Source organism: Manacus candei, unplaced genomic scaffold (assembly GCF_025592945.1).
Source record: "Manacus candei isolate 608988 ecotype Guabito, Panama unplaced genomic scaffold, ASM2559294v1 h1tg000103l, whole genome shotgun sequence".
In the NCBI taxonomy this organism is placed as follows: Eukaryota; Metazoa; Chordata; class Aves; order Passeriformes; family Pipridae; genus Manacus; species Manacus candei.
In genome coordinates this window covers 1,044,301-1,070,074 of record NW_026138151.1, presented here as the reverse complement: position 1 = coordinate 1,070,074, position 25,774 = coordinate 1,044,301, and the positions used below count along the sequence as shown (strand labels likewise).

Below are 25,774 nucleotides of genomic sequence, written 5' to 3'. Positions count from 1 at the left end.
CATTTGAGTGACTGGTTTACCAGAGGCCCATTTCCAATTTCACATATTCCACATGTAACTGCAGACACCTCCTCTCCAAACTTCAGAGTTTCCTAAGAGGCCACCACTGCTGACTTTTGTTCCTTGACAATGTTATTCATGTCTTTATAGAGCACCTAATCCTGTGCTTTGAACACTACTGAATATGTAATAGCCCAGTTTGCCTTGAAGTAGACACCTCTAATAGCTTGAAACAAAATAGCTGTAGGCAAAGTAGAGTTAAGAGGAAAACAAGAGAGGGAAGAAAACCCCAAAGGTTTTCAGTGCCCAAGTTCATTTGGTCGCATAAAACACAAGCTCTCATTAACTTCCTTTTTGGCAGAGGGATAAATGAGTGACACATTTACCTGTGCCTCATACAGAGATTCTCTCAGCAACCTCAACAAAAAAAACCCACAATGCCAAGCCCTGTTATGTATCCACCAAAAGCATCCAGTGCTGACACTGTGGGCTCTCCTTGGCTTTCAGGAAGCTGCCATTAAGGAGTGACAGTGCTGTCCAGATATCCCTGAGAAGCTGCAGGATGGCTGGAGATTCAGACACCACTGCTCCAGGTCACGTCTGGAAAGCCACACAGAAGTTTAGCTACCCCAAGGTGAATATGCAGGTTCTGCAGTGAAATACAACAGGTGACACACAGAGGGAAGTCACCCCCCTTCACCACTGTGTCCAGGACACAGTGACAACTGTCAGGCCACAAGGACGTGATCACCTGAACAAAGGTGCTGCTTCCCTCAGTGGCAACTCTGCTTGCCTTCAAACTAAAAAAGCAGCAGCAAAATGACCTGATTCACCATCAGAGCAGAACAGAGAGCTCAGTGAAAGCACGTCAGCAAGTTGCTAAGCCACAAAGAAAGTTTCTAGGTGTATAAATAATGCCGATGAGTAAAAACATTTGGAAAAAAAAATAAACCGTCTGGAGCGTCTGGCAAAGAGACAAAGTTGTCAGTGGTTTGTATTTTTACTAGTGGAAGCTGATCCAGGCAAAAGAAGGTAATGGGAATTCAAATTGGAGGCATGAATGCAGAAAAAGATAATTTAAAAAAAAAGAGAAAAAAAAAAATCACATCAAGCACAGAAGCATTTCCAAAAGGCAGAAACACTCTGCTTTACTGACCAGGCTCTGCCAACTCGCAGCTCAGCTGAAGAGTTTTGGAAAGCATGGAAACAAACTGGTTACCTGATGAATTTTATTATGCATCTCAAGGGATAAGAGATTGACATTTTTTTCAGAGCTCTTGTAAGAAGTTAAACTGCAAATGTTCAGATAGCATTCACTAAACCTCACTTGTCGGTCCATTTTGGGCAACAGCATATTTTTTTGGCCATTACTAAATGCTACAGTGACAGACAAATTCACTGGCAGAGTTGTTCTTCAGCATTTTATTTGCATGACTGAAGCAAGTCTGACTAAAATAATGCTAAAAGATGATTTAACAACTCTTGTTTAGCAGGAATAGGTTAGGAAAGAGCTCTATAATAAGGAGGATTTATAGCTATATGAGAACAGAAACGACCACTTCAGTTCATTACAAGTCATTTGCATATTTGCAGTATTCATAAGCCCAGAACATACATTAGTTATTCTGGGGTTACACTACTTAATCAATACACAAAGCCAAAATTAGAAGCGAACCAAAATGTGCTCATTGCAACAGAACAAAACACTAGTATGTTCAAACAAAACCAACTGGCAAAGAGCATTGTCCATAACATTACTAACACTTCTATAATTGGCTAATATTTCTTTTCCAGTAATTTGAATCCTATATTAGATCAGCACTGAAAGAGTTAATCAACAATTCTTTTACTTCAGTAAAATCTGAAAAAACTCCAGATTCTTTTCTACCACTGTATCTTTTTTTACTGCAGGTTCCTCAAAGCTTATGGTGAAGTATTCCCTGACTGAGAATTAATAAGCAACTGTCCATCAGAAATAGGAGTGTATTATATTTTGTATTTATTGCTCTGTGCAATAAAGTAAGCAATTACATCTTTTTAGATGTTTGTCAGTTCTAGTCTCAATAAACTGGCCCAAAATTATTAAACAGAAGAGATAAAAATATTTCCTATAGAACAAATTCAATACTCAAAGACTCAACAGTTTCATCAAGGTTAAGGTGCTGCACTGAAACCCAGCTATTGACAGTACACTGACCATGGTAAGGTCTTCAAAAGGAGACAAAATTTGGCATCCTCAGTTTTGAAGAGCCAACTGCAAAGAAATTAGTGGCTGTGAATCAGTTTGCTATATGGATCAATATGCCTTTGTATCTTGAGTGCTTTGAAGACTAAAAATCAACACATAAACATTCTTAACTCCTCACCTATCTTAATTAAAATGGCAGATCCTGATATTTACCTTTTTTCTCCCTGTTAAATTATGATTAAAGAATTTATACTACAAGGAATTACAACTCTCATGCAGTTTTTGGTTATTGCAATAAAAAAGAATTTCCAAATGCCATCAAGTTATCCATCCCCCAAATGCCAAATTAGTATGTGACATTTTATGCTTTTCCTTTATCTTGCTTTTTCAAAAGGACAGACAGATTTACAAGCAAACAAATTCATCTTCCCCTCTCATGCTAAAAAGAAGATATAGATACCTATAGACTCTGAAAAAAAAAAAAAGGTAAAGAAGCATTTTTTCTTTAACTACTTACTGGATGGTTTTCATTAGACAACTACATTTTGCTCCAAAATTAACATAAAGAAAATAGGCAAACATAGAATGGCGTTCACATTATTTTTCCAAAAAGAGGAATGCAGCAGTATCTGCAGTCCACTGCTACAAAAGTAGGATCAACTACAGCAATCAGTGTGAAAGACATGCACTGTCTGCAGTGGTTGATTACCTTGTTATGCTTGACAAAACTAGAAGAGCATCTCATTTTTAAACATGGCACACTTCTATTTCACTCGTAAACAGACTACTTTCCACAGGAAAAAAAAAGAATTGTTACATACAGGACAAAAGTAAGGACAAGCCATCTAAAGAAACAAATGATAAAACAGGGCTTCAAAACAGAGAAGATGAAAGAGGCAAAAGAAGGAAAAGTTTTGCTTTGTGCCACAGAATCTTTATATTCAGAGGCACGACAACAGATGACATTTGGGATAAGCCATTAAAACAATGTCACTTCCAAATCATGTGCTTGTCTGGTTTTGCAGCATCATGACTGTGGATTTCTCTTCTTGTTTAAACTGGACACCAAGGTTTATACAGGGAACAGTTTGGGCATAACCAACTGTCTTTGACATGCCTATCAAAGCACCATCAGCCCTAAAACATTTCTGACTTAGGATAAAATATGAGAGATTAGCAGAATAATCCATACCAAGGCCTACTACCAAGGACATACAAATATAATCTTATAGTTTTTAAAATTTCAATTATTTTTAATAATTTTGAATAATATTTGCGTTTCAGATTATGAAACACCTTCCTTTATTTGTTTTTTAATGAAAAAAAGCAGCACTCCAGATAACCTGGAGGGCTCCAGCTTGGCATGTCTAGAACTGCAGTTGTTGAAACTACAAGTTGCTTGTGTTGTAGGACAAGGAACCTGCTCTCACTGCAGAATGACAGCAGCTCCTCTTTAGTGACACTGACAGATGTGCCACTCGGTGTGATTTTCTTGTTCCAGAAGAGTGTACCTGAATTATACATGTAAACACAAGAAGGGAAATGTCACCCGGTCACTGTTTACCCACGTCCTGAAAAAGGGCACAGACTTCACCAAGCACAAGGTCACTGGGAGCTGCTCAGCTGTGGAAACTGAGCTCAGCTCCACGTTTTCCAACTACTGGTTTGAGGAAATATTCTGCACCACTGTACTGTTGTAATAATGCATGCAAGAACAGTGAGGAGCCATTTGTGAAAAGCTGTGCTGCTTCACTGCTCCAGCTCATTTTTCAGCCTTTTTGTGTCTTTCTCTTGCTTCATTTCACTTAAAGAAAAACAGGAAACCATATAAAAGAAATAATTCAGCTATGGAAAACGTAGAACTGACTATTTTTAAGATTCAGCTGAAGCCAAACCAGCTTAAAAGTGCTCTGTTTTATGGTATTGACTGTCCTTTACCTGCAGTTAGAAGAATCGATTTGATTCAAAGATATAATGTATACCCAGTACCAGCCTTTCTTTCATGAGATACAAGGTATCAGGAAAATCCCAGAGAGGTCACAAAAGCTTTGCACATTTAATGCATTTCTGCACAGTGTGATAAACGGATTCTCAGCACAAATGTACACTGTGTGTACACATAAAGAGCATTACTAGTTTTTATACAGCTATTAGGCTGGGGCAGTGTCATGGAAAAAATGCACCTCCCATGGACATTCTCAACTCCCCTTCACTCTTTATTATACATCCCAGTCATTACTCAGTTTCTGAGACACGTTTTAAGCTACAAAAATCACACCACTACATTAACTCTAAGACCAGAGCATATCAATCTTTTCTTTCCTAGACTCCTCATTGGATGTTCCTTCCCCCAAAACAGGAGATGAAACACAATAAGTGACATCTTCGGTGGATGCAAATATTTAATTTTTCCCTTTGTTTTCAGACTAATTAATTTTCTGATTTAATTTCCCCAACTAGTTCCACTGGCCAAACTACAAAATTAATTTTACACATCTTTCTCTCTTGCCTTTTTACCATACTTCCTTTTTATTACAGCCACTGCAGTCACCCTCTTGTTACTTTTGCAGTGAGTGTTTTCAAATGCATCTTGTTTCTGAAACACAACTGAAAAAGCTTAAAAAAACCAAACCAGTGGTATGGATTTATTTACAAGCTGATTTAGACATCATGATGCTGCTTTCTGGATTCTCAGGGTGTATAAAACAGAGGTTAACAAGTCTGCAATATGATTTCACTCATCTTTCACCAACACAATTTCTCAACTCAAATGGGCTGTTACAAATAGGCAAAAGCAGGCAAGGAGAGCAAAAGGCAGATTATTTGGAATGAATGGAGATGGAAACTTTTTCAAATATGGCAAATGGAACGACAGCTTGAAAAAAACATTCACGTTCCAAAATAAGTTTTTATATGCAAAAATCTATATGCATATATCTACATAAGCATGCCACTAAGCAAACCACACTTAGCAGGAATATTACTTCCAAAGGCATGATGGCATTTTGGACTGTTTATTAAAACAGTACTAGCACTCCCAATGCAACAGCCAATTTTATTTTTAAAAAGCAAGGTCACATCAGAAACATTTAAATATATAACTGAAATTCTAAAAAAGTCCTTTAACAAAGAAAGCACCTCCAAACCATTTCTATTGGTAAGAAGCAGTGAAACAGGTTATTTTAAAATTATCAAATACACTGGAATTTTTTGTGTAAGAAAAACAGATGCCTTCTCTGAAACTGTACATATGCAGGAGATGGAAAAAGAAGTTTCTAGAAAATCAGCTTACTGAGAAGTGGGATAGGGAGTGGGTTTTTGTTGAGAAGTTCACTTGCTTTTTAGTAAGTTCAGCTTAGAACTTCAGTAAGTTCAGATGTGAGCAAGAACATTCATCTGCTCTTCTGAAAAAGAGTCAGCTGTCACTGGTTATTTCAGGCATTCTCTTAAAGAAAAATATCAAAAGAACCTTAGCTTGGAAATATCTGTCCTTGACAAATTCCCTTGAGAAGGAGAGCAGAACTGTGAGTCTGGGGAGTTTTGCATTGTCATTGTCTCTTTGCATTCAGTCTTCAATATATAACTGAGAAGAAGTACTGAACATCTGTGCCAGGGAAAATTGGTCAGCAGTAGCAAAGAGAAACCCAAAGCAGATCTCTTTTGGGATGTGACCACATATAATTCTTACATCTGCTACTCTGTGCTGTTAAGGATCAGCTAAACTGCAGGTATGTCCCTTTCAGTTGTTCTCTTGGAAGTGTTTTCATGGCTAATCCATGATTTACTTGGGGAAAAAAAAGAAAAAATTGAGAACTGGGCAATTAATTATTTGTTAGGTACTGGAATTCTTTCTGTGGAAAAGAAAATTATGGAAAGCCATGTCATTTGTTCTTGTAACCAGTCTGTCACAATCAATATCTAAAGTTTTTTATCTGTATCCAGAGATGACATTTGGCTCGATTAGTGCAACTGGATTCTTTGTTTTACTGCCTTTCCTGGAAGCAATGTAATTCCAAACCCAGGAAACTGAGGTTCTACTTCCCAACAGTGTTTGAATTTGCAACATGCATCAAACTCATCAATATGTACATTAAATAAGCATCACAACTGATATCCCAACACTCTTGAAAGGTGAGCACTCTAATAGATGGACCACTAGTACAGAGCTTAAATGTGGAAGGTCCTTTTCCTTTCTGTATCTGGCTAACTGACCTCAGAATTTGTGCAGCACATTTTTCTACCAGTTCTTTAATGACAGATGACATATGTAAGATAACTGAAAAAGATTAACAGTGTTTAAAATTCAAATTTCTCCCCATTTCGAAAACCTTCCATCTCTTCAGTCAAATCCATAACACGCTGTCAGATTCACACTCCAGAGGAAAGTTTTCTGACAGCTTCTTATGGAAAAGAGAAATTTATTTCCTGCTTACCTCGTTACTGAAGGAATTCTCTTCCATTTTCTCAGTTTCTGCCTCTGCCAGAGGGTTTTTCAGGGTCTGTAAGAACAGTGCAGCTTTCCTTTTGCGCTCTGCTTGTAGCTGCTTCTCCTTGGATTCTTTGGAGGCCTGTGCAAGCTTCTCCCTTGCAGCAGCTGCTAATCTGTCCTCTAGTTTCTGCTTTGCTAAGAAAGACAATTAAGCAGAGAGTGATTCTGGGGGAACTTGGCTTTCCTTGAAATAAAAACATACAAAAATATCACAAACCAGCAAACAGCCTCTCCAGCCATTCTCAAGCCTTTCTAATATATCCATTCAATGACATGATAAAGATATATCAGATTGAAATTAGGAAATTCCAAGCATCTTAATTCACAGATATATCATCTGCTTGATGAAAAGCAGTACAGGGGAAGTAAAAACTTTTCAACTTAAAAAAACCCCAAATGATAGGCCCTGGGGAGGAATGGGGGCAATTTGATTCTTTTAAAATATCTTTTCATTCAAATTCACACAGCATACCCTTCTGTCCTTTCCTAGTAACAAGAAAAACCCACATGAAGACTTAATGGCATTGCATTATAAGAGTAACAAAACATCAACTAGGTGATATTAGTCTATATGGGAGTGCTATATAACTGAAAAATAGCTTGAAGCAATTCATTGTTCTCTGAAGAAAATGAGAAACAGATATGCCTTTGCTTGGCTCTGTTAATGCAATCTGGGAACTAAAAGGTTAGTGTTTTACTCAAGGTTGTAATGGAAAACAAAAAAAATATTCAGAAAGATCAGGCATTAGGGTAAAGCACTTGACAGCAGTCCATTAAAAATCTGATTTTTGCTGAGCAACTAATGAAGATTCGATTCTTAACAATAAGAAGGAAATAGTGGTAAAAGAAAAGAATTCTGATTGCTGTTAACATGACACAGAAAAGATTCAACACACTAAAATGTCACACATTCACATGACAGTTATGCAGTTTCCCTGAAGGACTCAAAGCTTCATTTAGTTTTCAGTGCCACATGGAATACCTTGTTTAGCTTCCAACTCCTCCTGTGTAAGTTGAGGTTTTTTCTCTTCCGGAGCAGCACAAGGTGTGGTAACTGCTGGAGTATGGTTTGAAGCACTGTTAGCAGTCTCTTGGCCTTCCTTTCCCTCCTCCTCCTCCTCATCACTGTCATCATCTAATTTAACACGGTTTTTCTCCAAAGGAAGAAGGTCGTTTTCTTTGGCCTTGATTGCAAAGCTTATTGGAGCAAACGATGCTGTGAATGAATGGGTGAGATTTCACACATCATTAGGCAACACAACCGGGTTTTTTTTGAACAAATTTGTTTTTAAATAAAGGTTGGAAACTTCCTTTGTCTGTAAAGACCTGAAAAAAGATACAGCATTAATTTCTAACCCATTTATCCAACATGAAATTTCAGTGAATAAAGAATGGAATTTCTCACACATTTCAAGCAAAGCAACCTACTACCATATGGTCTGCTGCAATGTATATCTTCCTCAGGATGCCTTTTGCATATATATCCTATAAGATTTAAATATAGTAATTAAATTACATACCAAGGTTTATTAAAATACATGCTTTGATTCTGGTAATTCTGGGTGCAGGAAATATGCTCAGAAACAGAGAACTCAAGCATTCCAAGAGAAGTGATAACAGTGATTTTCCAAATTTTTCACGTGACAAAACAAATCCTAAAATGAGATTTTACTTCCTCAGAGGCAGAAGAAAAATCTAGTGCCAATGTTATGTCTGTCTTGCAGCCAAGTACAGTATTTAGGTTACAATAAAGTGGTATTTGTACCATATTAAAGGAAATGAAAATAAATATTAATAGGAATGAGACTGTCATGAAATGACTCTCACTGGTTATATTCCATCATCCGAATTTGAGCAGATTACTATTATGAAAGCACAGGCTCCAGTTTGCCATTTATTAATAACACAGAAAGAAACAATACCATTTTCTGGTGAACACTGTGTTCCCTTAACAAAGCACCTCTGAAGACAGGGAGAATTGCTCCTTCCCCAAGAAAGCTTCTCAAGCTGCCCAGGGAAGAAAGGGAGTAAGGACAGTGAGGAAACCACAGCAACGAGCCTGGAGCCTGCAGGCCCTGGAGGGAATGGGAGTGCAGTAAGAAGCAGGAAGAGAGAAGAATTCCAAGGGACCACAGGATGTAGATAAACTTAGGAGCAACTAAGTGAGGTGGCAGGAAGGCAGCTTCCATCCATGGAAACACAGGTCAGGAGTGGGTTTTCTGTTTCTTCTTTTTTTTTTTTTTCTCCAATGGCTTTCAGTTCTGGTTAAAAAAATTAAATTTCTAGTTTTTACTGCAAAAAAGGAGAATTTTTAAGGTATCTTTTCCTGATAGGCCAGGAAATCAGTTCCCAGATACAAATAATCTCTACTCAGGGCACTAACAGTGTGTTAGCTGACTTTGTTTGACTGGCTTCCAGAAAGATCTTCCCCTTCTGTCCCCCTGCTGCTACGACTACGAGAGGAAAAACATTCCACTGAGACATGAAAAGGGGTCTTTTTTTCCAGCATGACTAATGTCCAACACAGGAAGACTGAGCAACAAGCCTAAACTACTTCCTCCATATGTATGCTTTCAAATCAGACCACTGCTTTTATTCAGAACAAATGACTTCTTTCTTGCACAGAGCTTGTAACTGCCAAATTCAAAATGACAAAAATAAGATTCTGCTGGGGTCGACGATGAAAGCCTTCAACTTAGCACAAAACCAAAGTGAAACCATTTATTTTGTCAGCCCATAAACACCTGATAGTCTGATAAGAAAGAAATATGAAAGCAATCAAATTACTTATTTCAGTCCCTTTTTGATGCCTTTGGTGCAAATGTATTTTTCGCATGATGAAATTCTTTTCCTCTCTCCCACCTTCTTTTTTTTTCCTTATGTACCTGTTAACAAATACTTTCATGCCCAATAAATCATGTTAACATACCTTTCACCAGTTTGCCATCACTGACAGCTTTAGGAGGAGGAACATCCTTTTTAGTTCCTGGAACTCCTTTAGAGCTTGGCTCAGAAACATCTTCAGGTGCATGTTCATCTGCAAACTGAGTCTCGCTTGGTGTATCGCTGGCAGTGTCTGCTGGAACATCTTCAGAGGAAGATACTCCCTTTTCAAAAGAAATGTGCAGAATTACTAACTGGGTGGTTATGAAATAATTAATGCAGCGTCTGTGGAGCTGCAGTTTTGCCAGCCATTTCAAAAATCACATTATCAGCTAATCACATAACAGCTATTTTTATATCACTGAGCACTCATGACCATAAGTCTGCCTCATGTAAACCCACTGTGGGCTGTAAAATCTACAGACCTACTGTAAGAACATTGTTATTTTACAGCAAAGAAAATGTTCTTCAGCTGATACACTATTGCCAAAAACTGCTTTAAAAACTATATTTTTAAAATTAGACCCTAAAAGCATATCCTTTTTTTCCCAAAGTATATTCTTTAAGGTCTTGACCTTCAGGGTCCCAGACCAAACCCATTAACGTTGATTCCCAGGGACAAAATACAAGCTCACAACACGTTTTTCCTAATGTACAATTGCATGATAACTTCTTCAACAGAATCAAGTTTTACAGGGGTCAACATGGGTTGATTTGTTCCAACATCTTGCTGAAGAACATTGGGCCTAGCAGTGTTTTTTGATACAGTGCAGATGTGCTGAGATTTCTCAAAGGAGTAAAGAATTCCTGGTTGTGCTATTACATGACTGAATCATTCAGGACCATCTCTGAACTCACAGTATAAAAATTTCAAGACGGATATTACAGAACATTCAAAATATTTACATGGTGAGTCAGGTGATGACATTAAGTAATTTAACATTGAAATGTGCCTCTCAATAAATAGTTTGGTTGCATTCCACTGCCTGTTGTTAAGTATGTTTGATGTTGAAATTGAGGCATTGAGCAGATCTTCCCTGCAGCCATTCCCTGACCAACAGAACTAATTTCTGTAAAATCCTCAAAGGGGAAAAACACAATGAAATCAAAGACTTCATCGTGTATTTACTGAGGCCAGTAGTACAATTTCTTATTAACTTTAATGGCCAAAAGGAGAAGCCTCAATTGCATTAGTTGCCTACACATGTATTGCTAAAGCATAAAGATAATATTGAAATCATTATTTAAAAAAAATGAAGAGAATGGCATTATCTACAAAGCCATGCAGTACAAAAATATGCATTGCTACACTTGACCTCGAGGGACTTAAGTCAGCTTCTGGTGCTTCTTAGCTGTACTCATTTGAACATTTAAAATGAATCCTTTATTATTATGCTTTGGTTAGTGTACAATTTCCCCCCCAATAAGTGTTAATAAGTCCCTATTAATTATCTAAGTATTAAGAATTCAACCCACTGGTTTGCAAATAAGACATTCTAGAATAACAGTCAACATTGTGGCACAGGACAATTTTGCTTGCAATTTATCAGCTGAGTAAGATAATATTTACCACAGCTTATCTTTAAAAATAGTTTTTTCACAACATTTTTCACTATTAAAACAAAACATGAGACACAAGTGTTTCAAACAGCAATGAGTATTGAATTTCTTCATTTTCCACAAAGCAATTCCGAGGAGTTTACCCACAGGCCTACCTTCTTCAGTTTAAGGCTCCCCAATCTAAGCCTTGAGATGACAAATGACATAGGGCCTAAAAAAAAAATAGCTCTTTCCCATGAAAAGTTAACATCAGATAATGTAGTTCTGATACTATTTGCAATTTTCTTTTCAGTAAGAGAACAATCTAATTAGCTAGCACGAGAACAGTTAAAGACATGGATGCCAAGGCTGGCTATCATCTTCTAATAACATGGACTAGGAGAAGCAAAGCAAGTAGGAAACTCATGTGAGATTCTGAAGCTCCAGCATTGTTGCAGTCATGACAGGACTCTTAACAAAACCTCCCTCAGAAAAAAACCATGTCAGAAAACTAGTCCAGCCTCTGTGCTACTGTTGTACAAAGAACCATGAGGCACATGAGAAGGTGTGGGTGTTAAAAGCCAGACCTCCCCTTTCTGACAGCACAATGCTGATCACAATCCTACAAAGCTCTAAACCTCCACAAAGCATACATTCCTCCTATAGAAAGCCCAAAGATTTTCAGGTGGTCATTTTATATTGCAACCACAGTGAAGTGGCTTATACTGAAAAAGAATTAAGCACCACGCCACCTCACATATCCTTACTTAAATGCCATACAAAGCTAAAAATCAACAAAAAAAGTATTCACATCCTTTACTGAATAATTTCTCCATAATTCAGTGATCCATTTTTAAAATGTCTCATGGTAACACAACAGATAAACCAGGCCTTTTCTCACTTTCACTGCATTTTTAGTAGAAGTATATACAAACACACATGTACCTGGCAGTTGTCACTGCTCTCTTTTTGAAGGAAGAACTGTTTTTTAAATTCATAATAAGCATTATATTGGTGCCATGGTTGCAGGAACTCAAACCTGTGAAAAGAAAACTGCATATCTGAAAATGCACATGAACATAGTGAATACCAACAATCCTTTACCATCTAATTTTCTCTAGCAAATGAAACATGGAAGGACTCTTATTTATGCTTAAACTTCAGAGGATACATATTCAGAGCATGCTTACTGGAGACATTTTCAATAGGCTGTTTTTTTTGAGAATTTGGGCAATAATGCTTTGATCTTACTTTTAAGTAGATCCCTGAATTTCAAATTAAAAAAAAAAAGACAGTACTTATCTACTTGAAACCCACATGCCCTGGTAATATATTTAAAAACAAAACTGTCAACTTTTAAAATACAAGTTTAAATAACATTTTCTCTTACCTGAGATCATTCTTGGCACGAACACTGGTTTCAAATTTTACCCCATTCCTAGCAACATACTCAGCCAGCTTATCAATGACAGGTTGGATATCTGGAGGTGGAGGTATAATGGCAACCACTGGAGCAATTGTGCTGAAAACATCAAGAGTAAATGGTTTTCATAAATAGAACATAAATATCTTTCAGACTCTTGCTTTAATAACAACAAAAAACTACACAGAGGTTTGTTCTCTGTATGCATTTAAACTTGATTCAGTAACAGAACACTCCATATACTAAATATTCCATACTGAAGTGCAGGAAGAGCCCTCCAAACAATGAAAAAATCTGCACAAGGTACCTTGTAGATGTTGTGGTGGAAGTCAACCCACTGCTGCTGTCACTTGTGTCTGGGGGAGGTGGAGGTGTGGTGCCAGGGGGAGGAGGCACTGTTGCTACCCCTGTAGTGCTGGACACAGTCACCCCTGCAGGCAAGGTGCTGTAGTAGGTGGCAACATCTATTCCTGGAGGTGGAGGTGCCAGGCAATAGGTGCCATCAGGGAGCATGTAGTAGCTGTAATACATGGCTGCCACCGTTGCTACAAAAAGACACATTTAAGAACAATGTTCTGATTAGAAGAAAAACACCCAGTTAGAAAAAAAGTTATTGCATCAGTACTAACACACTGAGAATTCAGATTCACAGCACACACTAAGAAATGGCACCTGATCTCTTGTGTAAAAAACAAACAAACAAACAAAGAAATAGAAGGTGGCTCATGTTAATGCTCTTAGGATGACTGAGAAATATGTGGAGTAAGGGACAGAATGCAGAAGTACTGAAGGTTACAAGTAATAAAGAATGCACCTGCAAAGGCTCAGGAGACTGAGGAAGAATAAACACACAGGATCAAGCATGAAGCCAACGTATTCTCTTCCTACCAGCACCCACACACAATTCATCAAGACACTCCAGCAGCTGCCTAATCACAAAGCACTTACAATCAGAGGAATATTCTGCCTGGGATGTCTGCACAGCTGCCCCGTCTGTCGACTGTGGTGTGGATGAGTTATTATCTGACTGGGCTTTGCGCACCAGTGCTGCAAGGGGGTGATCAGGGTCTACCACCTTCAAAGGCTGGAAAGGTTTTCAGAGGAGAAAAAGAAAAAGAGATTAAAACTGGAAGTCCATATTTAAGGTATAACTGCATCAACATATTTGGGAAAGCAAATTTATGTAAGTTAATAGATCTGGATAATTCTGCGCAAACTTCTAAAAGAAGTTAATCTTTTTGTAGCTCTCATGTCAGAATCAACATCTCTGAAAATTAGTGGAAAACAAACCAAAAGTAATTCCATCTGAACAGAAGTGCATGACATAAAAAAAAAGTGGTTATTACTGTTAGCCATGTACTGCCATGGCTGGGATAAGCCACAGAACCTGCCTTGTCTAAGCATCAGGCAGCACCACAGCCATTCCTCTGAAAGCCTCAAATACATCCAACCATCTGTCAGTCCCAGCCCAGACTCAAAAAATAAAAATAACTAACACATCCAGCAAAATTTACATGTAATGAGTAGTAAATTCTAGTGAAATATTATTTGCTGAAAGTGTCATTTCATGTCAACATTTTATTTACTAAAATCTAAAATGAAAACATTCTCAGCTTATATACAGAAGGCATTAAATACCTTAATCTCTTCTGCTTCAACACAGGTTCTGTGGGATAAATCCTTGAGTGATGCCCTCAATACCAGAGGGCATCAAAAATAGAAATATAATTCTTACAAATGGAAAAATAACAATTTATGTACTAGAGAAAAGATAACTCAAAAGCCTATCAAAACAGACCTCAATGACAGTCTGAAAAAACCCCCAAACCTTTGTCAATAAAAGACCTGAACACCTGCATATTATAATTTTTGTGTCCATGAATCAGGTGTTTTACAAGACAGAAAGTAATTTTAATAGGGTCAAGTACCTTCATGAGCTCTTCAAGCCTACTGCATTTTTTAGATGCAAAGAGACTCGGATGCAGATAATTTCCATCATCGTCGTCGTCATCATCATCATCTTCCTCAGACTTGACTCTCGAGTCTAAACAAAAGCAATGTCTGAATTTTAGCTGGGTTTGCTATGAGTTTGCATTGGGAGAGAAAGATGATACAGCACTAGCATGAATTCTTAAGGAAGCCTCAATTATATAAATCAGTTTATTCACAAATACACAGATACAAGAAGATATTGCCAGACATCAATAACACTAACACTTAAGTGTTGAGTCCTTCTGTTGGGCTTGAGCTTTATGAGTTTCTAAAACCTCCAAAATCACAGCAGCTGCTATAGCTGAAAGCTTTCCAAAACAGCATCTTTTCAAAAAATCTCCTCCAATTTAAGCAAAGTTTTGAATCATCACATCCACCTCAGCTGGGGGTAACACCAAAGAGACGTGGCTGCTTTACCCACGACCCCAGTGGCCGTTTCACTGACTCCCCGCCCGAAGCCAGGCTGTGAAAAGCAACAACTCACGTTTCTTCTCGTCCGCTTTGCTCTCGGAAGGGGCAGCGTATCGCCCCTCCTTCATGGCCTTCTGGATGAACTTGTAGTAGGGGTTGAGGTAGTGGTCGAAGCGCAGGAAGTCGAACTGGGAGTTGCGGGCCTGCTTGGCCTTCAGCATGATCTCGAACTGCGCTCCCTGCTTGCACACGAAGTTGGCCGTCCGCTCGATGATCGCGTGCATTTTCGCTGTCGGCGGCTGTGGGAGGGAAATGTCATACATTTGTGTTTTCATAAGCGGCTTGTAAAGGTGTGTTACAACTCCAAAGGGAATTAGAAAGAACAGGAGCTCCCTGCCCTTCTCAGCTTTCTCTGGCAGCTCAAGTTTCGGGATCTCTCACAACTAGTGAAAGCACGTCAGCACTACAAAATAACCAACACAGTCCCAAGCTGCTCGTTCAGTTCCTTTTGCAAGATCCTCTCCTTCCATCAGCACAACTATTTCTGCCATTGCACATCAAACTGAAAGGGGAACAAATCCGGGGTGAGTTCGGTGTTACAATACCTCAAGGCTATCTGAAGACTCATAATAGATGGTCTTCATCCCCAGAGCTCTCCTTAATTCTGTTACCTCTGAGTGTGCAAATATTGTTCCCCAACTAGAGAAGTTTGTTACTTTGCATTTGCTTGGAGGGAACATGTTGTCTCTCAAGACCAACATAAGAACTATAATTCCTATGTGCTGCCACATTCCCCTAAAGAGTCATTGAACGCCCTAACAATAAAAGAAAAAATAAAATTAATAAAGTTACACAGCATCCATGCATTCCACTCCTGAAATCCCATCTAGGGAGCACTACCATATCAAACCCAAGAAGAGAAGAGAACAGAAGTACAGTAAAAGAATGAATGAACATCATTCACTGTCTTTAATTTCATACTCAGATAGCTGTTTGTCTTGTGCTTACTAACTGTAGAAACACATACTCTGCATGCCTGTAAAGACTGAAGTGTCACACTAATGATTTGTTTTAGCTTTGCAATTTTATTGGTTTAAATACAGAACTATGTTGCAAACCTCAGAAAATGGTTTTCATTAGACTGGAAGCATGGTGCTTCACGTAGGGAAAGACATCTGAATATTATCAAACAGCCCATTTTTAAAGGCTGCTTTCAGACAACTGGATCGTCTACCAGGACAACATGTCCAACATGTAAAATAACTAATTGTTACAAGTTTTACTTGTCCCTTTAAAATCCTAACAAAGATTATTTTAATTAGAGGCAATGAAGTTTTTAATAAACTGGTAACAATTTGTGCATTATCAGTTTCACACCATATATCAAGTTTTTCTGTTTCTATCTCTCCTCAGAAGTTATTAACTGATAATTTCCTCTTACAGTCCACTTTCATAGCATCCGTAGACCTCTTAAAATGCACTGGTGAAAAAGTCATCTCTGCCCATAATCACAGTCTGAAGCAGTGGAAGACCTCCTGCATCCTGGACACAGCTCTCCTATTCCAAGTTGCAGAAGGACATTAGTGCTGCACTTGGAGTTGCCACACAGTGAACCTTCCCCAGCTCACTAGAGCCTCTGGACTTTTTATGCAGTTGTGCTGACTCATCTTCAATATCACATATTTGCATTTTGCATTGCTCTGTATTACAGAAGTTATTTCATATCTGTCTTTGTTGAACTGCACCTTGGAGGTTGTGAGCAAGGTCTCCACATTAGCAAGCTGACTCTCAAATTTTAACTTAGTTCCAAGCAGCTTCCTCTCCAAAATGATTCAAAGTTTACAAGTGACCTTTACCAGGCTTCTATTCCTCCCAGCAGTTGAAATAAAAAACACAGAATGAATATGTTCCCTGGTAAAGCTGAATGACTAGAACAACAAAAACAAATCAAGGCTTGTAAAAAACCAAATTCTCACAATTCTCAATCCAAGGTCAAGTATACACTTGTATACATATACAAGTATATGACTTGTTTTCAGAGCTGCTGTCTAGACATTTTGATGGTTGCTGGTTTTTTTTTTACTCAAAATCAAATATGCCTATATTTGCTTTCTGTTCATGTGAATACACTGGAGTTCAATAACTGACTGGGAAATTACTTTGGTAAGTCCCACACTGCATTCTGCAACATCCACAGAAAATACATCTTAAGTTTCAGAACAAAACCCAAGCCAAGCAGCTGTCTAAACCAACAGTCTGTCACCTCTCTCACCACCAGTTACTGCTTGGAAACAGTATCCAAATGCAAAATAAGCAGCTTCTCTCTGAGAACTCAAGGTTCTTATTATAAGGCTAAAGTATAACTCATTATTTAAAGGCAGCATATAAAAATCTTCCCTGAATTTAGAACTAGGTTGGTAAGCAGCTCACTAATGAAATGCATTATAGATTGTAGAGAAGAGGAAGTAAAATTAAAATAAATTGCACACTAGTTTGGTTAAATAGCTCTTATTTCATGTAAAAAGACCACAACAGGATAAATATTTTTAATTAAAAGCTAATGAAGTAGAAAAACACTCTTACACAAATATCCTGTGCTCACTATTATTCTAGCAGAGTGCTTTGAATCTTTAGTGACCAAGGTTATCAAGCTGAAAATATCAAGTTGAGCCCATATATAAATTAACACTTTCGTGACTACAGTTATAGAAAAAGGAATATTATTTGACTTCCCAGTATCTTCTATAAAAATTGATATAAATTGAAAACCCTCAAGGTTAGAACTGTACTCAAGCAGGTGTCTGTTCAGCAAACTTCAGGAGGCAGAAAAATACGCATGTTGCAATTAAGTTTAAATTATGTAGCAAATTCTGGTGACATCACACAAAGGAAAGAGCTTCTACAAACTTCTGGAAGCTAATACTTTGAAGTTATTTCACACTTAGGCTAGTTTCAAAAACAGCCTTTACACTTGGTCAATTCCTATCCCCTTCAGATTGGGACTCAATTAAAAAGAATCCAGAGAAAACCTCCTGAATAGAAGCAATCTTTTGGTTTAATGGTCCTTTACGTTCAGAATGTCAGCCTTGACATCTCGGCAAGAATCCATTCCAAGAACAACTGCCCTTTCTCTGCATTATCTAAAATAATATCACAAGTGATACTAAATGCACTCTGTACAAGCCCTGCAATCATTTCACTGAGAAAAAAGAAGATTCAACAGTGTTCACAGAACTCAAGAATTCAAGAAAGAACATTTGAAATGAAGCCGCTCTTTTAGAATAATTTAAAATAAACCGCAGTAAAGTTAATGGAAAAAACCCCAACCCAGTCACCAAACAGTAGAGCACCATCAGCTCCCCAAAAGTTGGCACAAGTGTAGCTGCATTAAATGTACACACATACCAGTTCCACATCAGAGGGGACATTCAGTCCCGGAGGGGCAACAAAAGGTTCTTCATTTTCTTCTATATTTTCTGTCTGAGCTGCTTCTACAAGAAATGACAGAAGAAAATATATAAGGTCAAAAACAATTATTAAAATAAAGTATGCCTAAAAGGATGTGCACTCAAGGAATTTATCAAATGCAACTATAACCAGCATTTGCACTGAAGACATTTAAATATGGTTATAAGGAACAATTTGTTTAATGTTCTGTTATTTGCTACAGCAGAAACGTCCCTCTGAAAATATTTTGCTTTACAAATTGTTATAATAATTGAAAAGTTTACTTTAGAAAGTAACTTACTGTATTATCTATTCTATTGGCTTTAAGAGAAATTGTATTCCAGGTTTCCCCTTACAAACTAGACAGGACCAAGTGCATGGACACCTGACCACAGGAACTCTGGGCACAGCAGAGCAGCCTCATCACACATGAGATGTCAAAACAATCACTGCTCACAAACCATGCAACAAAGGGACTTTTTGGTTGCTTTCTGGTAGGTTGTTTTTTTGTTTTGTTTTTTTTTTTTTTTGTAATGAACTTGAATAGTTTAACTCCCCAAAGGCACAGAGAAATTTCAGCATCAAGGAAAGAAGGAAGAAGCAGACAAATCAGAATGGGAGTGCTTCTTTTGGCAGCAGCTCCAGCTAACACTGTTTGGTGATGGAGTCTAAAACAAATGAATTAAACCCCAGAAGAGACAATGCAATTCAGCATCAGATAGAGCACAGAAAAAAACCCTTTGTGGAATGTAACACAGACACTGCCCTGACACAATCTCTCAAACACAGCAGCAAAAAAAATGAATAAGTTTTAGCACCTAAAATGATCCTGCACTGCAGCACACACATCTTGGTAAGACAAGCACATCTCATACCACAGTAACACATCAATACATAGTTAGGCAACCCAACTGTTAATTAAACACTTTACTAAGACATAGTTCAAAAACCATTGAAAGTTTGCTTAAGGCTTCATGCTAAAAATACAAAGTTACTGCAATTAGAGGTGGGAACATGAGAACTTAATTCTGTACTTTTTAGGTCATGGAGTGGGCATACTGTGTTGAAGACAGACTCATTTCTAATAATTAAGATGACAAAATCTAAATTTAAAAAATACATATTCTTATTAATTACTATTCTGTTTACAATTATATTTTCCTTCTTGACTAAGAAACACAGTGTCAACAGACAGCCATGTGAGGAATTACTAGTTTTTTCTGCATAAGAATCTGCAAGACAGCAGAATTAAATTCCCTGACTAATGCAGTATTGACTGTGCTGTAACAGAAAACATTTAAGCTCATCAAGAACAAAGTCTGCAAAAAGTCAGTAACAGAGTCCCATAAAGACTTTGATGAAATGCTTTGAGAATTTTTAATTGCATTTTAATGACACACACATTTTCAGCCTGCAACTGCAAGACACAGAGGTGCAGTGTCCTCCCTCTCAATTAACCCTTGCTATTTTTACCCCTTACCTCTTTGTTTTGCAGGCTGATGCTCCTCCTCCTCAGTGGGTTCTGAAGGGTCATAGTAATCACTGCCATAACGGAATCCCACTGCATTATAGGTACCATCCTCTGCCAAAGCTTCACTCAGTCTTTTATATTCCTCCTCTTGAACAAAAATGCAATTGCCAACATTAGAACATATTTGGAAGCTAATTGATTAAAAAAAAAAATAGAAGTAATAATTCTTACTTTAGTTTTAAAATTAGAAGCTTTCACCTGATCATTTTAGCTTTCATTAAAAACTGAACAGAAAAACACAGCATGTAACACATGCTGACAACTTAATTCTTCTGGAAGAGACACGGGCTGCGGATTAAGACATTCTAATGGAATTATGCACGTAAAGCACGGAATTTCACTTATACAACACTAAAAAAGAAGCACAATGTGTTTATTTTGGGGCATTTGGGGGGGTCTGAAATCCCAGTCTGCCCTCAGAATCTGGGCAATTTCTGTGTGGCTCTACAGTTAAACTATCCTGAGGTCCTCTCACATAGGCAAAGACTCCCGCTTTTCGAATCCACTGGGTACTGTCAAGATAACATCAGAAAAAGAGAGTATAAAATTAGGAGTAAATTTAATTTCGTAATAATTTCTTTAAACATGTGCTAAACCCAGGAAGTTTCCTTGAGCAAATACCTTGCCTTGCCTCCTCCTCAAGCAAGTCCGTATGCAAGGCTAAATACCTCTCTTCATCACAGAGGGCTTCTATTCTAGCCTCCTCTTCGGACAACTGATAATCTCTGTTCCACGTGGAATATTCAGCATCGTATTCAGAAAGGTCATGCAGGTGACCACGCCCATCATACCTGCAGGATGAAACAGCTGGTCAATGCAAAGAACTTAGGGCTTGGGTTTATGTGACTACTTAAAATACTTACCCATTAAAAATGAAAAAAAAAATAAATACTTATACGTTAACGCAAACTGCCTTTTTTAGAAGTTACGATTAATTTTGCTAATCATTTGTCGCCAACTATCGAAAATTTAACAGTCTAGACTCCTCTCAAAGAAACTAATAAATTATTAACAATTAAAGGCAAAAAGGTATCCTTTAATATTTTTTTTTTTTTAAGTGGGATCCATTTCCTTAACAGCTTCTTACCGTACGTGCTTCAACCAACCAATCAATGTCACTTGCAAAATACGTTTTTCTGGAAAGTCAAATAGCTTACATTCACACAAACCCGAGTACATAAATACCTATCCGTAAGAACCAAACGGTCGAAATTTCCTCGCTTCTTTCTGCTAGTCCCGAACTCTCAGGAGAAATCTTCACCATAGAAACTTGCGTCCATTGGAGGTAAAATCATGGCTAGGCTCGGCCCCTAGCCATTTGGCTGAGGAAATAAGTTCTGGGTTATGTGATAGAGAGACACACATACATAGGAACAGTAACATAAACATGCAATTTAAGGAGGTTTCACCGCAAAACCGGCAGAGATCAATGACGGACAGTTCCCGTCTACCAGGAAACGGTTTGGTTTGCAGGAAAAGCACTGCCCTGGGATAATGTTTGTGCACCAGCAAGAGAAACTGATTGGAAAAGTAAAGTGACAGTAAACTCGACTCCGCTGAGGTGTCTTCCCACACACAACTCTTGACTTGTGCCAACTCGCTAGACCAAAAACAAAGAAAGTAAATATTCTTGTAGCAAAAAAGTGAATGAAACACACAGGTCTGGTTAATCAAGCTCTGTCCACAGGCAAACTTCAACCCAAGTCTTCTCATAGCAATGTGCTTTTCTCAAAATGGTGACAATGGAGACTTCCTGCTGCTGGAGATAAAAGGAATCTAAGCTTCCAAAGGAGTTTATAAGATTAGCAATTGCAAGCTGCCTTAACTCACAAACGTCCGTTATTCAGGTGTTTCAGTACCTGTGCACTGACAAGCACATACTCAGTGTTTGCTCCCTACAATTTCTGTGCCACCTGGGAACGGGGCTGCTGCTGCACAGGACCCCAAAACCGGCCTCTACCTACCCACGAGATCTGTCACAGAAGAGATCTGGATCACAGGTGTGCAACGTAACACTTCCATTCTCACGTAACTGAGAACGAAACACAGCTACAAACACTTCTGGTTGTTTTTTCCTGTGTTTGTGCTTATTTCAATTTATCAAACTAATTTCAACGATAAAAAAATCATTAACAGTACAGACACCAAAACAGTGCAAGGGCACCTCTTTTTTCTCCAGTCTAATGGAAGGGAGTGGAAAGACCTTCCTTTATTGACCATTTTCCAAGCCAAATGCAGCTCTTAAGTCATAACAAGAAAATCAAGTCTAGCACCAAAGCAATGATGAAATTGAGGGAACAAATATCTACAGTATGTCATGTGATCCTTTTCAAACCAAAATCCTTCAATCTTTCCCACTGAGGTTTTCAGGGTCAGCCACAACTCTTAAATTATTCTTTCAGTGCTCCACTCAAATATAACCAACCTGACCTCCTATCTTCCCTCTCTCCAGCAAAACATGCAGAAAACTCTTTCTGAATGAATTAATTTCTAAATCCCACCCTGCACTGCTGAAACAACTCAGAGACCAGAAGGAACATCAAGGCAGATTCTATTCCTCTCTCTGGCCACGAACCCGAACCTACTGCATGAACAACCACAAAAAAAAAAGCCACCTCTCACATAAAATTTGAACAGCAAGCATCCAAAATCAACTCCATTCTGACTAATACAGTGACTCATGGCACAAGGAAAAAGTAATTAGGCCAAGAATTACTTTTGGGGTGTCCCACCAACAGCCTGCAGCCAGATTATGTAGGAGAAATAAGAAATCCCCATTTGCTCTGAGGTGGGTAAACACCTCTGCACTGTGTTCTCACCTAGAGAACACACAGCGTGCCTAGCAAGGTATTCCCAAAGCAGTCGGGCTCCCTTGGACTGACTCCAAGTGAGAAGCTGAGAATGTTTGTGGTCCGCACTGAGAAGGAACAGCCCATTCCCGCTCTCCGCTCCGCCCTGCGGGGCACAGGGACCACCGCGCACGGACGGGAACCTCCAGCGCCGCCGGAGCGGGGAAAGCCGAGTTCCCGCTGCCGGGGGGGCCCTGCAGCGACACCAAAGCAGCCCCCGGAGCGCTTTTCCAGGGGGAGCTGCCCTCGAAGAACATCCCCGCTGCTCATCCCCCGCCCTCACCTGCCCACAGCACAAGGGGGGGAACAGAAAGAGGCTATCACAGGAGGAGGGCTCGCAGCAGAGTCTGGGGGGTTGTGTTACACCGACCTATCGATCATGATCTTGGGGTCTCCCATCCAAGGAATAAGGTGTCGCCCCTGTTCCTGGTACTGAGCCTTCTCATCATCCCGAAACAGCTTGCAGGCATAGCCGAACACCAGCAGCTCCACACGGCTATTCCCGCCTCCACCTCCACCTGCTCCGGGGGGCCCGGGCACCGCTCCCCCGCCTGACAACAACATTAGGGGCGGCGGGCCTGCTTCTTCCGAAGTCCGTCGAGACCCTCCGGCCCCTCCGTACATCCCCGGGGGCCTCAGCGAGGCAGCGGCAGCTCGCAGGAACAGCGACTGTCCGAGCAGCGAGTCCCCGCCAGGGCCGGGCCCACGTTAAACCCTCCAGCCCAGGAGCGCCACTGCCGCCATCACCCGAGACAAAATGGCGGCGCTTCCGCTTCCGCTGGCGGCGCAGGGGCAAGGCCGGGCTGGCTCTCGCGAGCAGCAGATTCGCCTCAGGCTCCGGCAGCCCGGGTGTGAAATCCGGGGGAAAACACAGCCCAGCTTGCTCCGTAGCACCGGAGAGGACACGGTGCGTTCGACGACAAGGGTCTCGGGGCTCGGCGAGGTCGGCGCGGGCGGGAGCAGGGGTATGGCGAAAGTGCGGAGCACGGGGGGCGGAGCGGCGCGGAGGCCCCGCCTCCACCGCACGGGGGTTCTGAGGGGCCGCCTGAGGCGGCTCCGGGGGAGGGGTTGGGGGTGTGCTCGGTCCGTGTGGGTCGAAGTGAGCCCGTCGGGGTTAAAAACAACAACCGAGAACAAATTTTTAATAAACAAAAATTCCCCGGAGCCCACAGGGGAGCGGGAGGCTGAGGGGGCTCGGCCCGTTTCGGGGCGGCAGAAAGTGGGGATTTACCTCAGGCAGCACCCGGGAAGCTCAAAGGGAGAGGAAAGCCTGGGAGCCAAGGAGGGAATCGCAGGATCAATTATGTTGGAAAAGGCCTCTGACATCGAGTCCAATCTTCGACCGATCACCACCATGTCAATTAGACCATGGCACTGAGTCCCAAGTCCAGTCTTCCCTTAAAAAGAAGAGGGCACTGAGGGAGATTTAAATATATATATAAACATATATATATATATATATACACATTTATATATATATATATATATATATGTATGTATATATATACATAAAGGACTATTTTTGCTGAAGTTGTGTCACCTGGCTTGAAATTTTCAATATTGTTTACCTCAGGGTGGTTACTTTAATCACTCTTCCAAGAAGTAAGAAGGAACAAATTGCTTTGCATATTTTACATACAATTCTGTCAAGAAACAAGTTTTTAGTGATTCACGGTGGAGGTTATTCCACAGCCTTTGTAACCAAAGGTTGGGGGTGCTCATAAAGGCAGGCAGAGCTGCTGGGGTTTTCCTGTGGGAAAAATTTCCTGGCTTCATTGTACACAAAGGAATGAAACATGTTAAGATAGTGTGGGGAAAACAGTGCAGGAGCAGTGGAAGAGACATGGATAGTTTGTATCAGCATCTAGAAATACCTCCTAGCGTGCGAACTTGCCGAAGGAGGATACTAGAAATGTCCTTGGATGTTTTATTCATCTGGAGTAATGAAATCAGAAATAATAATGTGTGGGAGTTCCTCAGTATCTTTCAGAGTGAAATGCAAAATCTGAATAAGCTTTCTAATGATGCTTTTAGGTAGCTGTGATGCATACACAGTTCCACCTGCCATTCCACAGCCTTGAAAAGATGGTTAAAATTCTACTAAAGTTAACATCTCTATCCCTGAGTGTGTGGAAGGTACTAGTAATCATCTGATACTTCAAAGTTATCAGTGAACAAATCTGCTAAAGGTAGATGCTTCAGAGAGATCTTAGTGTTTGATAAAAATAATGACTAAAGTTGTTTTAACAAAGACAGAAGTTCTAAGTGTAGCAAATGCCTGACCTTTGAGGAACAAATACAGACCTGAACACCAAGTATTACAGGTGAGAACACGCTTGACTATTGTGCAACAATTTTATACCAGCTGGAAAACATTTGGAGCAAAGAAAAGAGCAGGAAAAAACCATGGAAAGAACTCCAAGAAAAAAAAAAATAAAAGTTTTTGATGGGGGGTATAAGAAAGCAATATATGGTGAGGATTTTTTGACTTCCACGAGTCCTCTGGTAACACAAAGGATTCAGCAGAAAGATGGTGAGGCACAAAAAGAGCTCTGTGCAGCTGAAGTGGCAGCGTAATAGGATAACTCCAGACCATTTTAGTGAGATATCAGCGTTTGAGACAAGGACATGAACTGTGCATGAGTCAGATAAAGGACAAAATGGAAAACTTAGTTACAAAAAATGCAATTAGAGAGAGATAGAGGGAGTGATCTCTTTAATGATGAGCTGGCGTTTTCCAGAGCTGAGCCATTTGTAGAAGAACTAAGAGGCAACCAGAGCACTCAGGAAGGATAAAGCACCAGGTGTTGATAATGTTCCCACTGAATTATTAAGAACAGAAGGGGGTAATACTTTAAAAATTAATTTGTGTTGGTTTGGTAGTTTGTAAATAATGTAAAGAAATGGAAAAGGGGAATCACGTGTCTGTTTTTGGGAAAGGGGACAAAATGAATCCTGAGGCCCAGGGCAGCACCTTGCTGTTTTTTACAGCATGGGATGTTCTGGGCTGTTTGTTCACACA

At 39.5% G+C, this 25,774-nt stretch overlaps 1 protein-coding gene across 3 annotated transcripts in view; it reads right to left on the bottom strand.

Annotated features, from left to right (window-relative positions):
• SFSWAP (splicing factor SWAP) overlaps positions 1–23,511 on the bottom strand; it is a 29,954-nt gene extending 6,443 nt beyond the window's left edge. The window contains exons 1-13 of one of the 3 annotated variants that reach the window (XM_051769131.1): positions 23,123–23,511; positions 20,525–20,694; positions 19,853–19,990; positions 18,331–18,416; positions 14,999–15,224; positions 14,451–14,566; positions 13,471–13,606; positions 12,830–13,067; positions 12,490–12,621; positions 12,045–12,138; positions 9,607–9,784; positions 7,660–7,893; positions 6,622–6,812 (exon numbers count right to left, since the gene is read on the bottom strand). In XM_051769131.1, coding sequence (XP_051625091.1) covers positions 6,622–6,812; positions 7,660–7,893; positions 9,607–9,784; positions 12,045–12,138; positions 12,490–12,621; positions 12,830–13,067; positions 13,471–13,606; positions 14,451–14,566; positions 14,999–15,224; positions 18,331–18,416; positions 19,853–19,990; positions 20,525–20,694; positions 23,123–23,376 — 2,193 coding nt within the window. In that variant the 5' untranslated portion in view covers positions 23,377–23,511. Of the gene's footprint in view, positions 1–6,621; positions 6,813–7,659; positions 7,894–9,606; positions 9,785–12,044; positions 12,139–12,489; positions 12,622–12,829; positions 13,068–13,470; positions 13,607–14,450; positions 14,567–14,998; positions 15,225–18,330; positions 18,417–19,852; positions 19,991–20,524 lie in introns of all 3 variants that reach the window. The other 2 variants (XM_051769133.1, XM_051769132.1) reach the window with 2 other exon arrangements.
• Between the last annotated feature and the right edge of the window lie 2,263 nt (positions 23,512–25,774).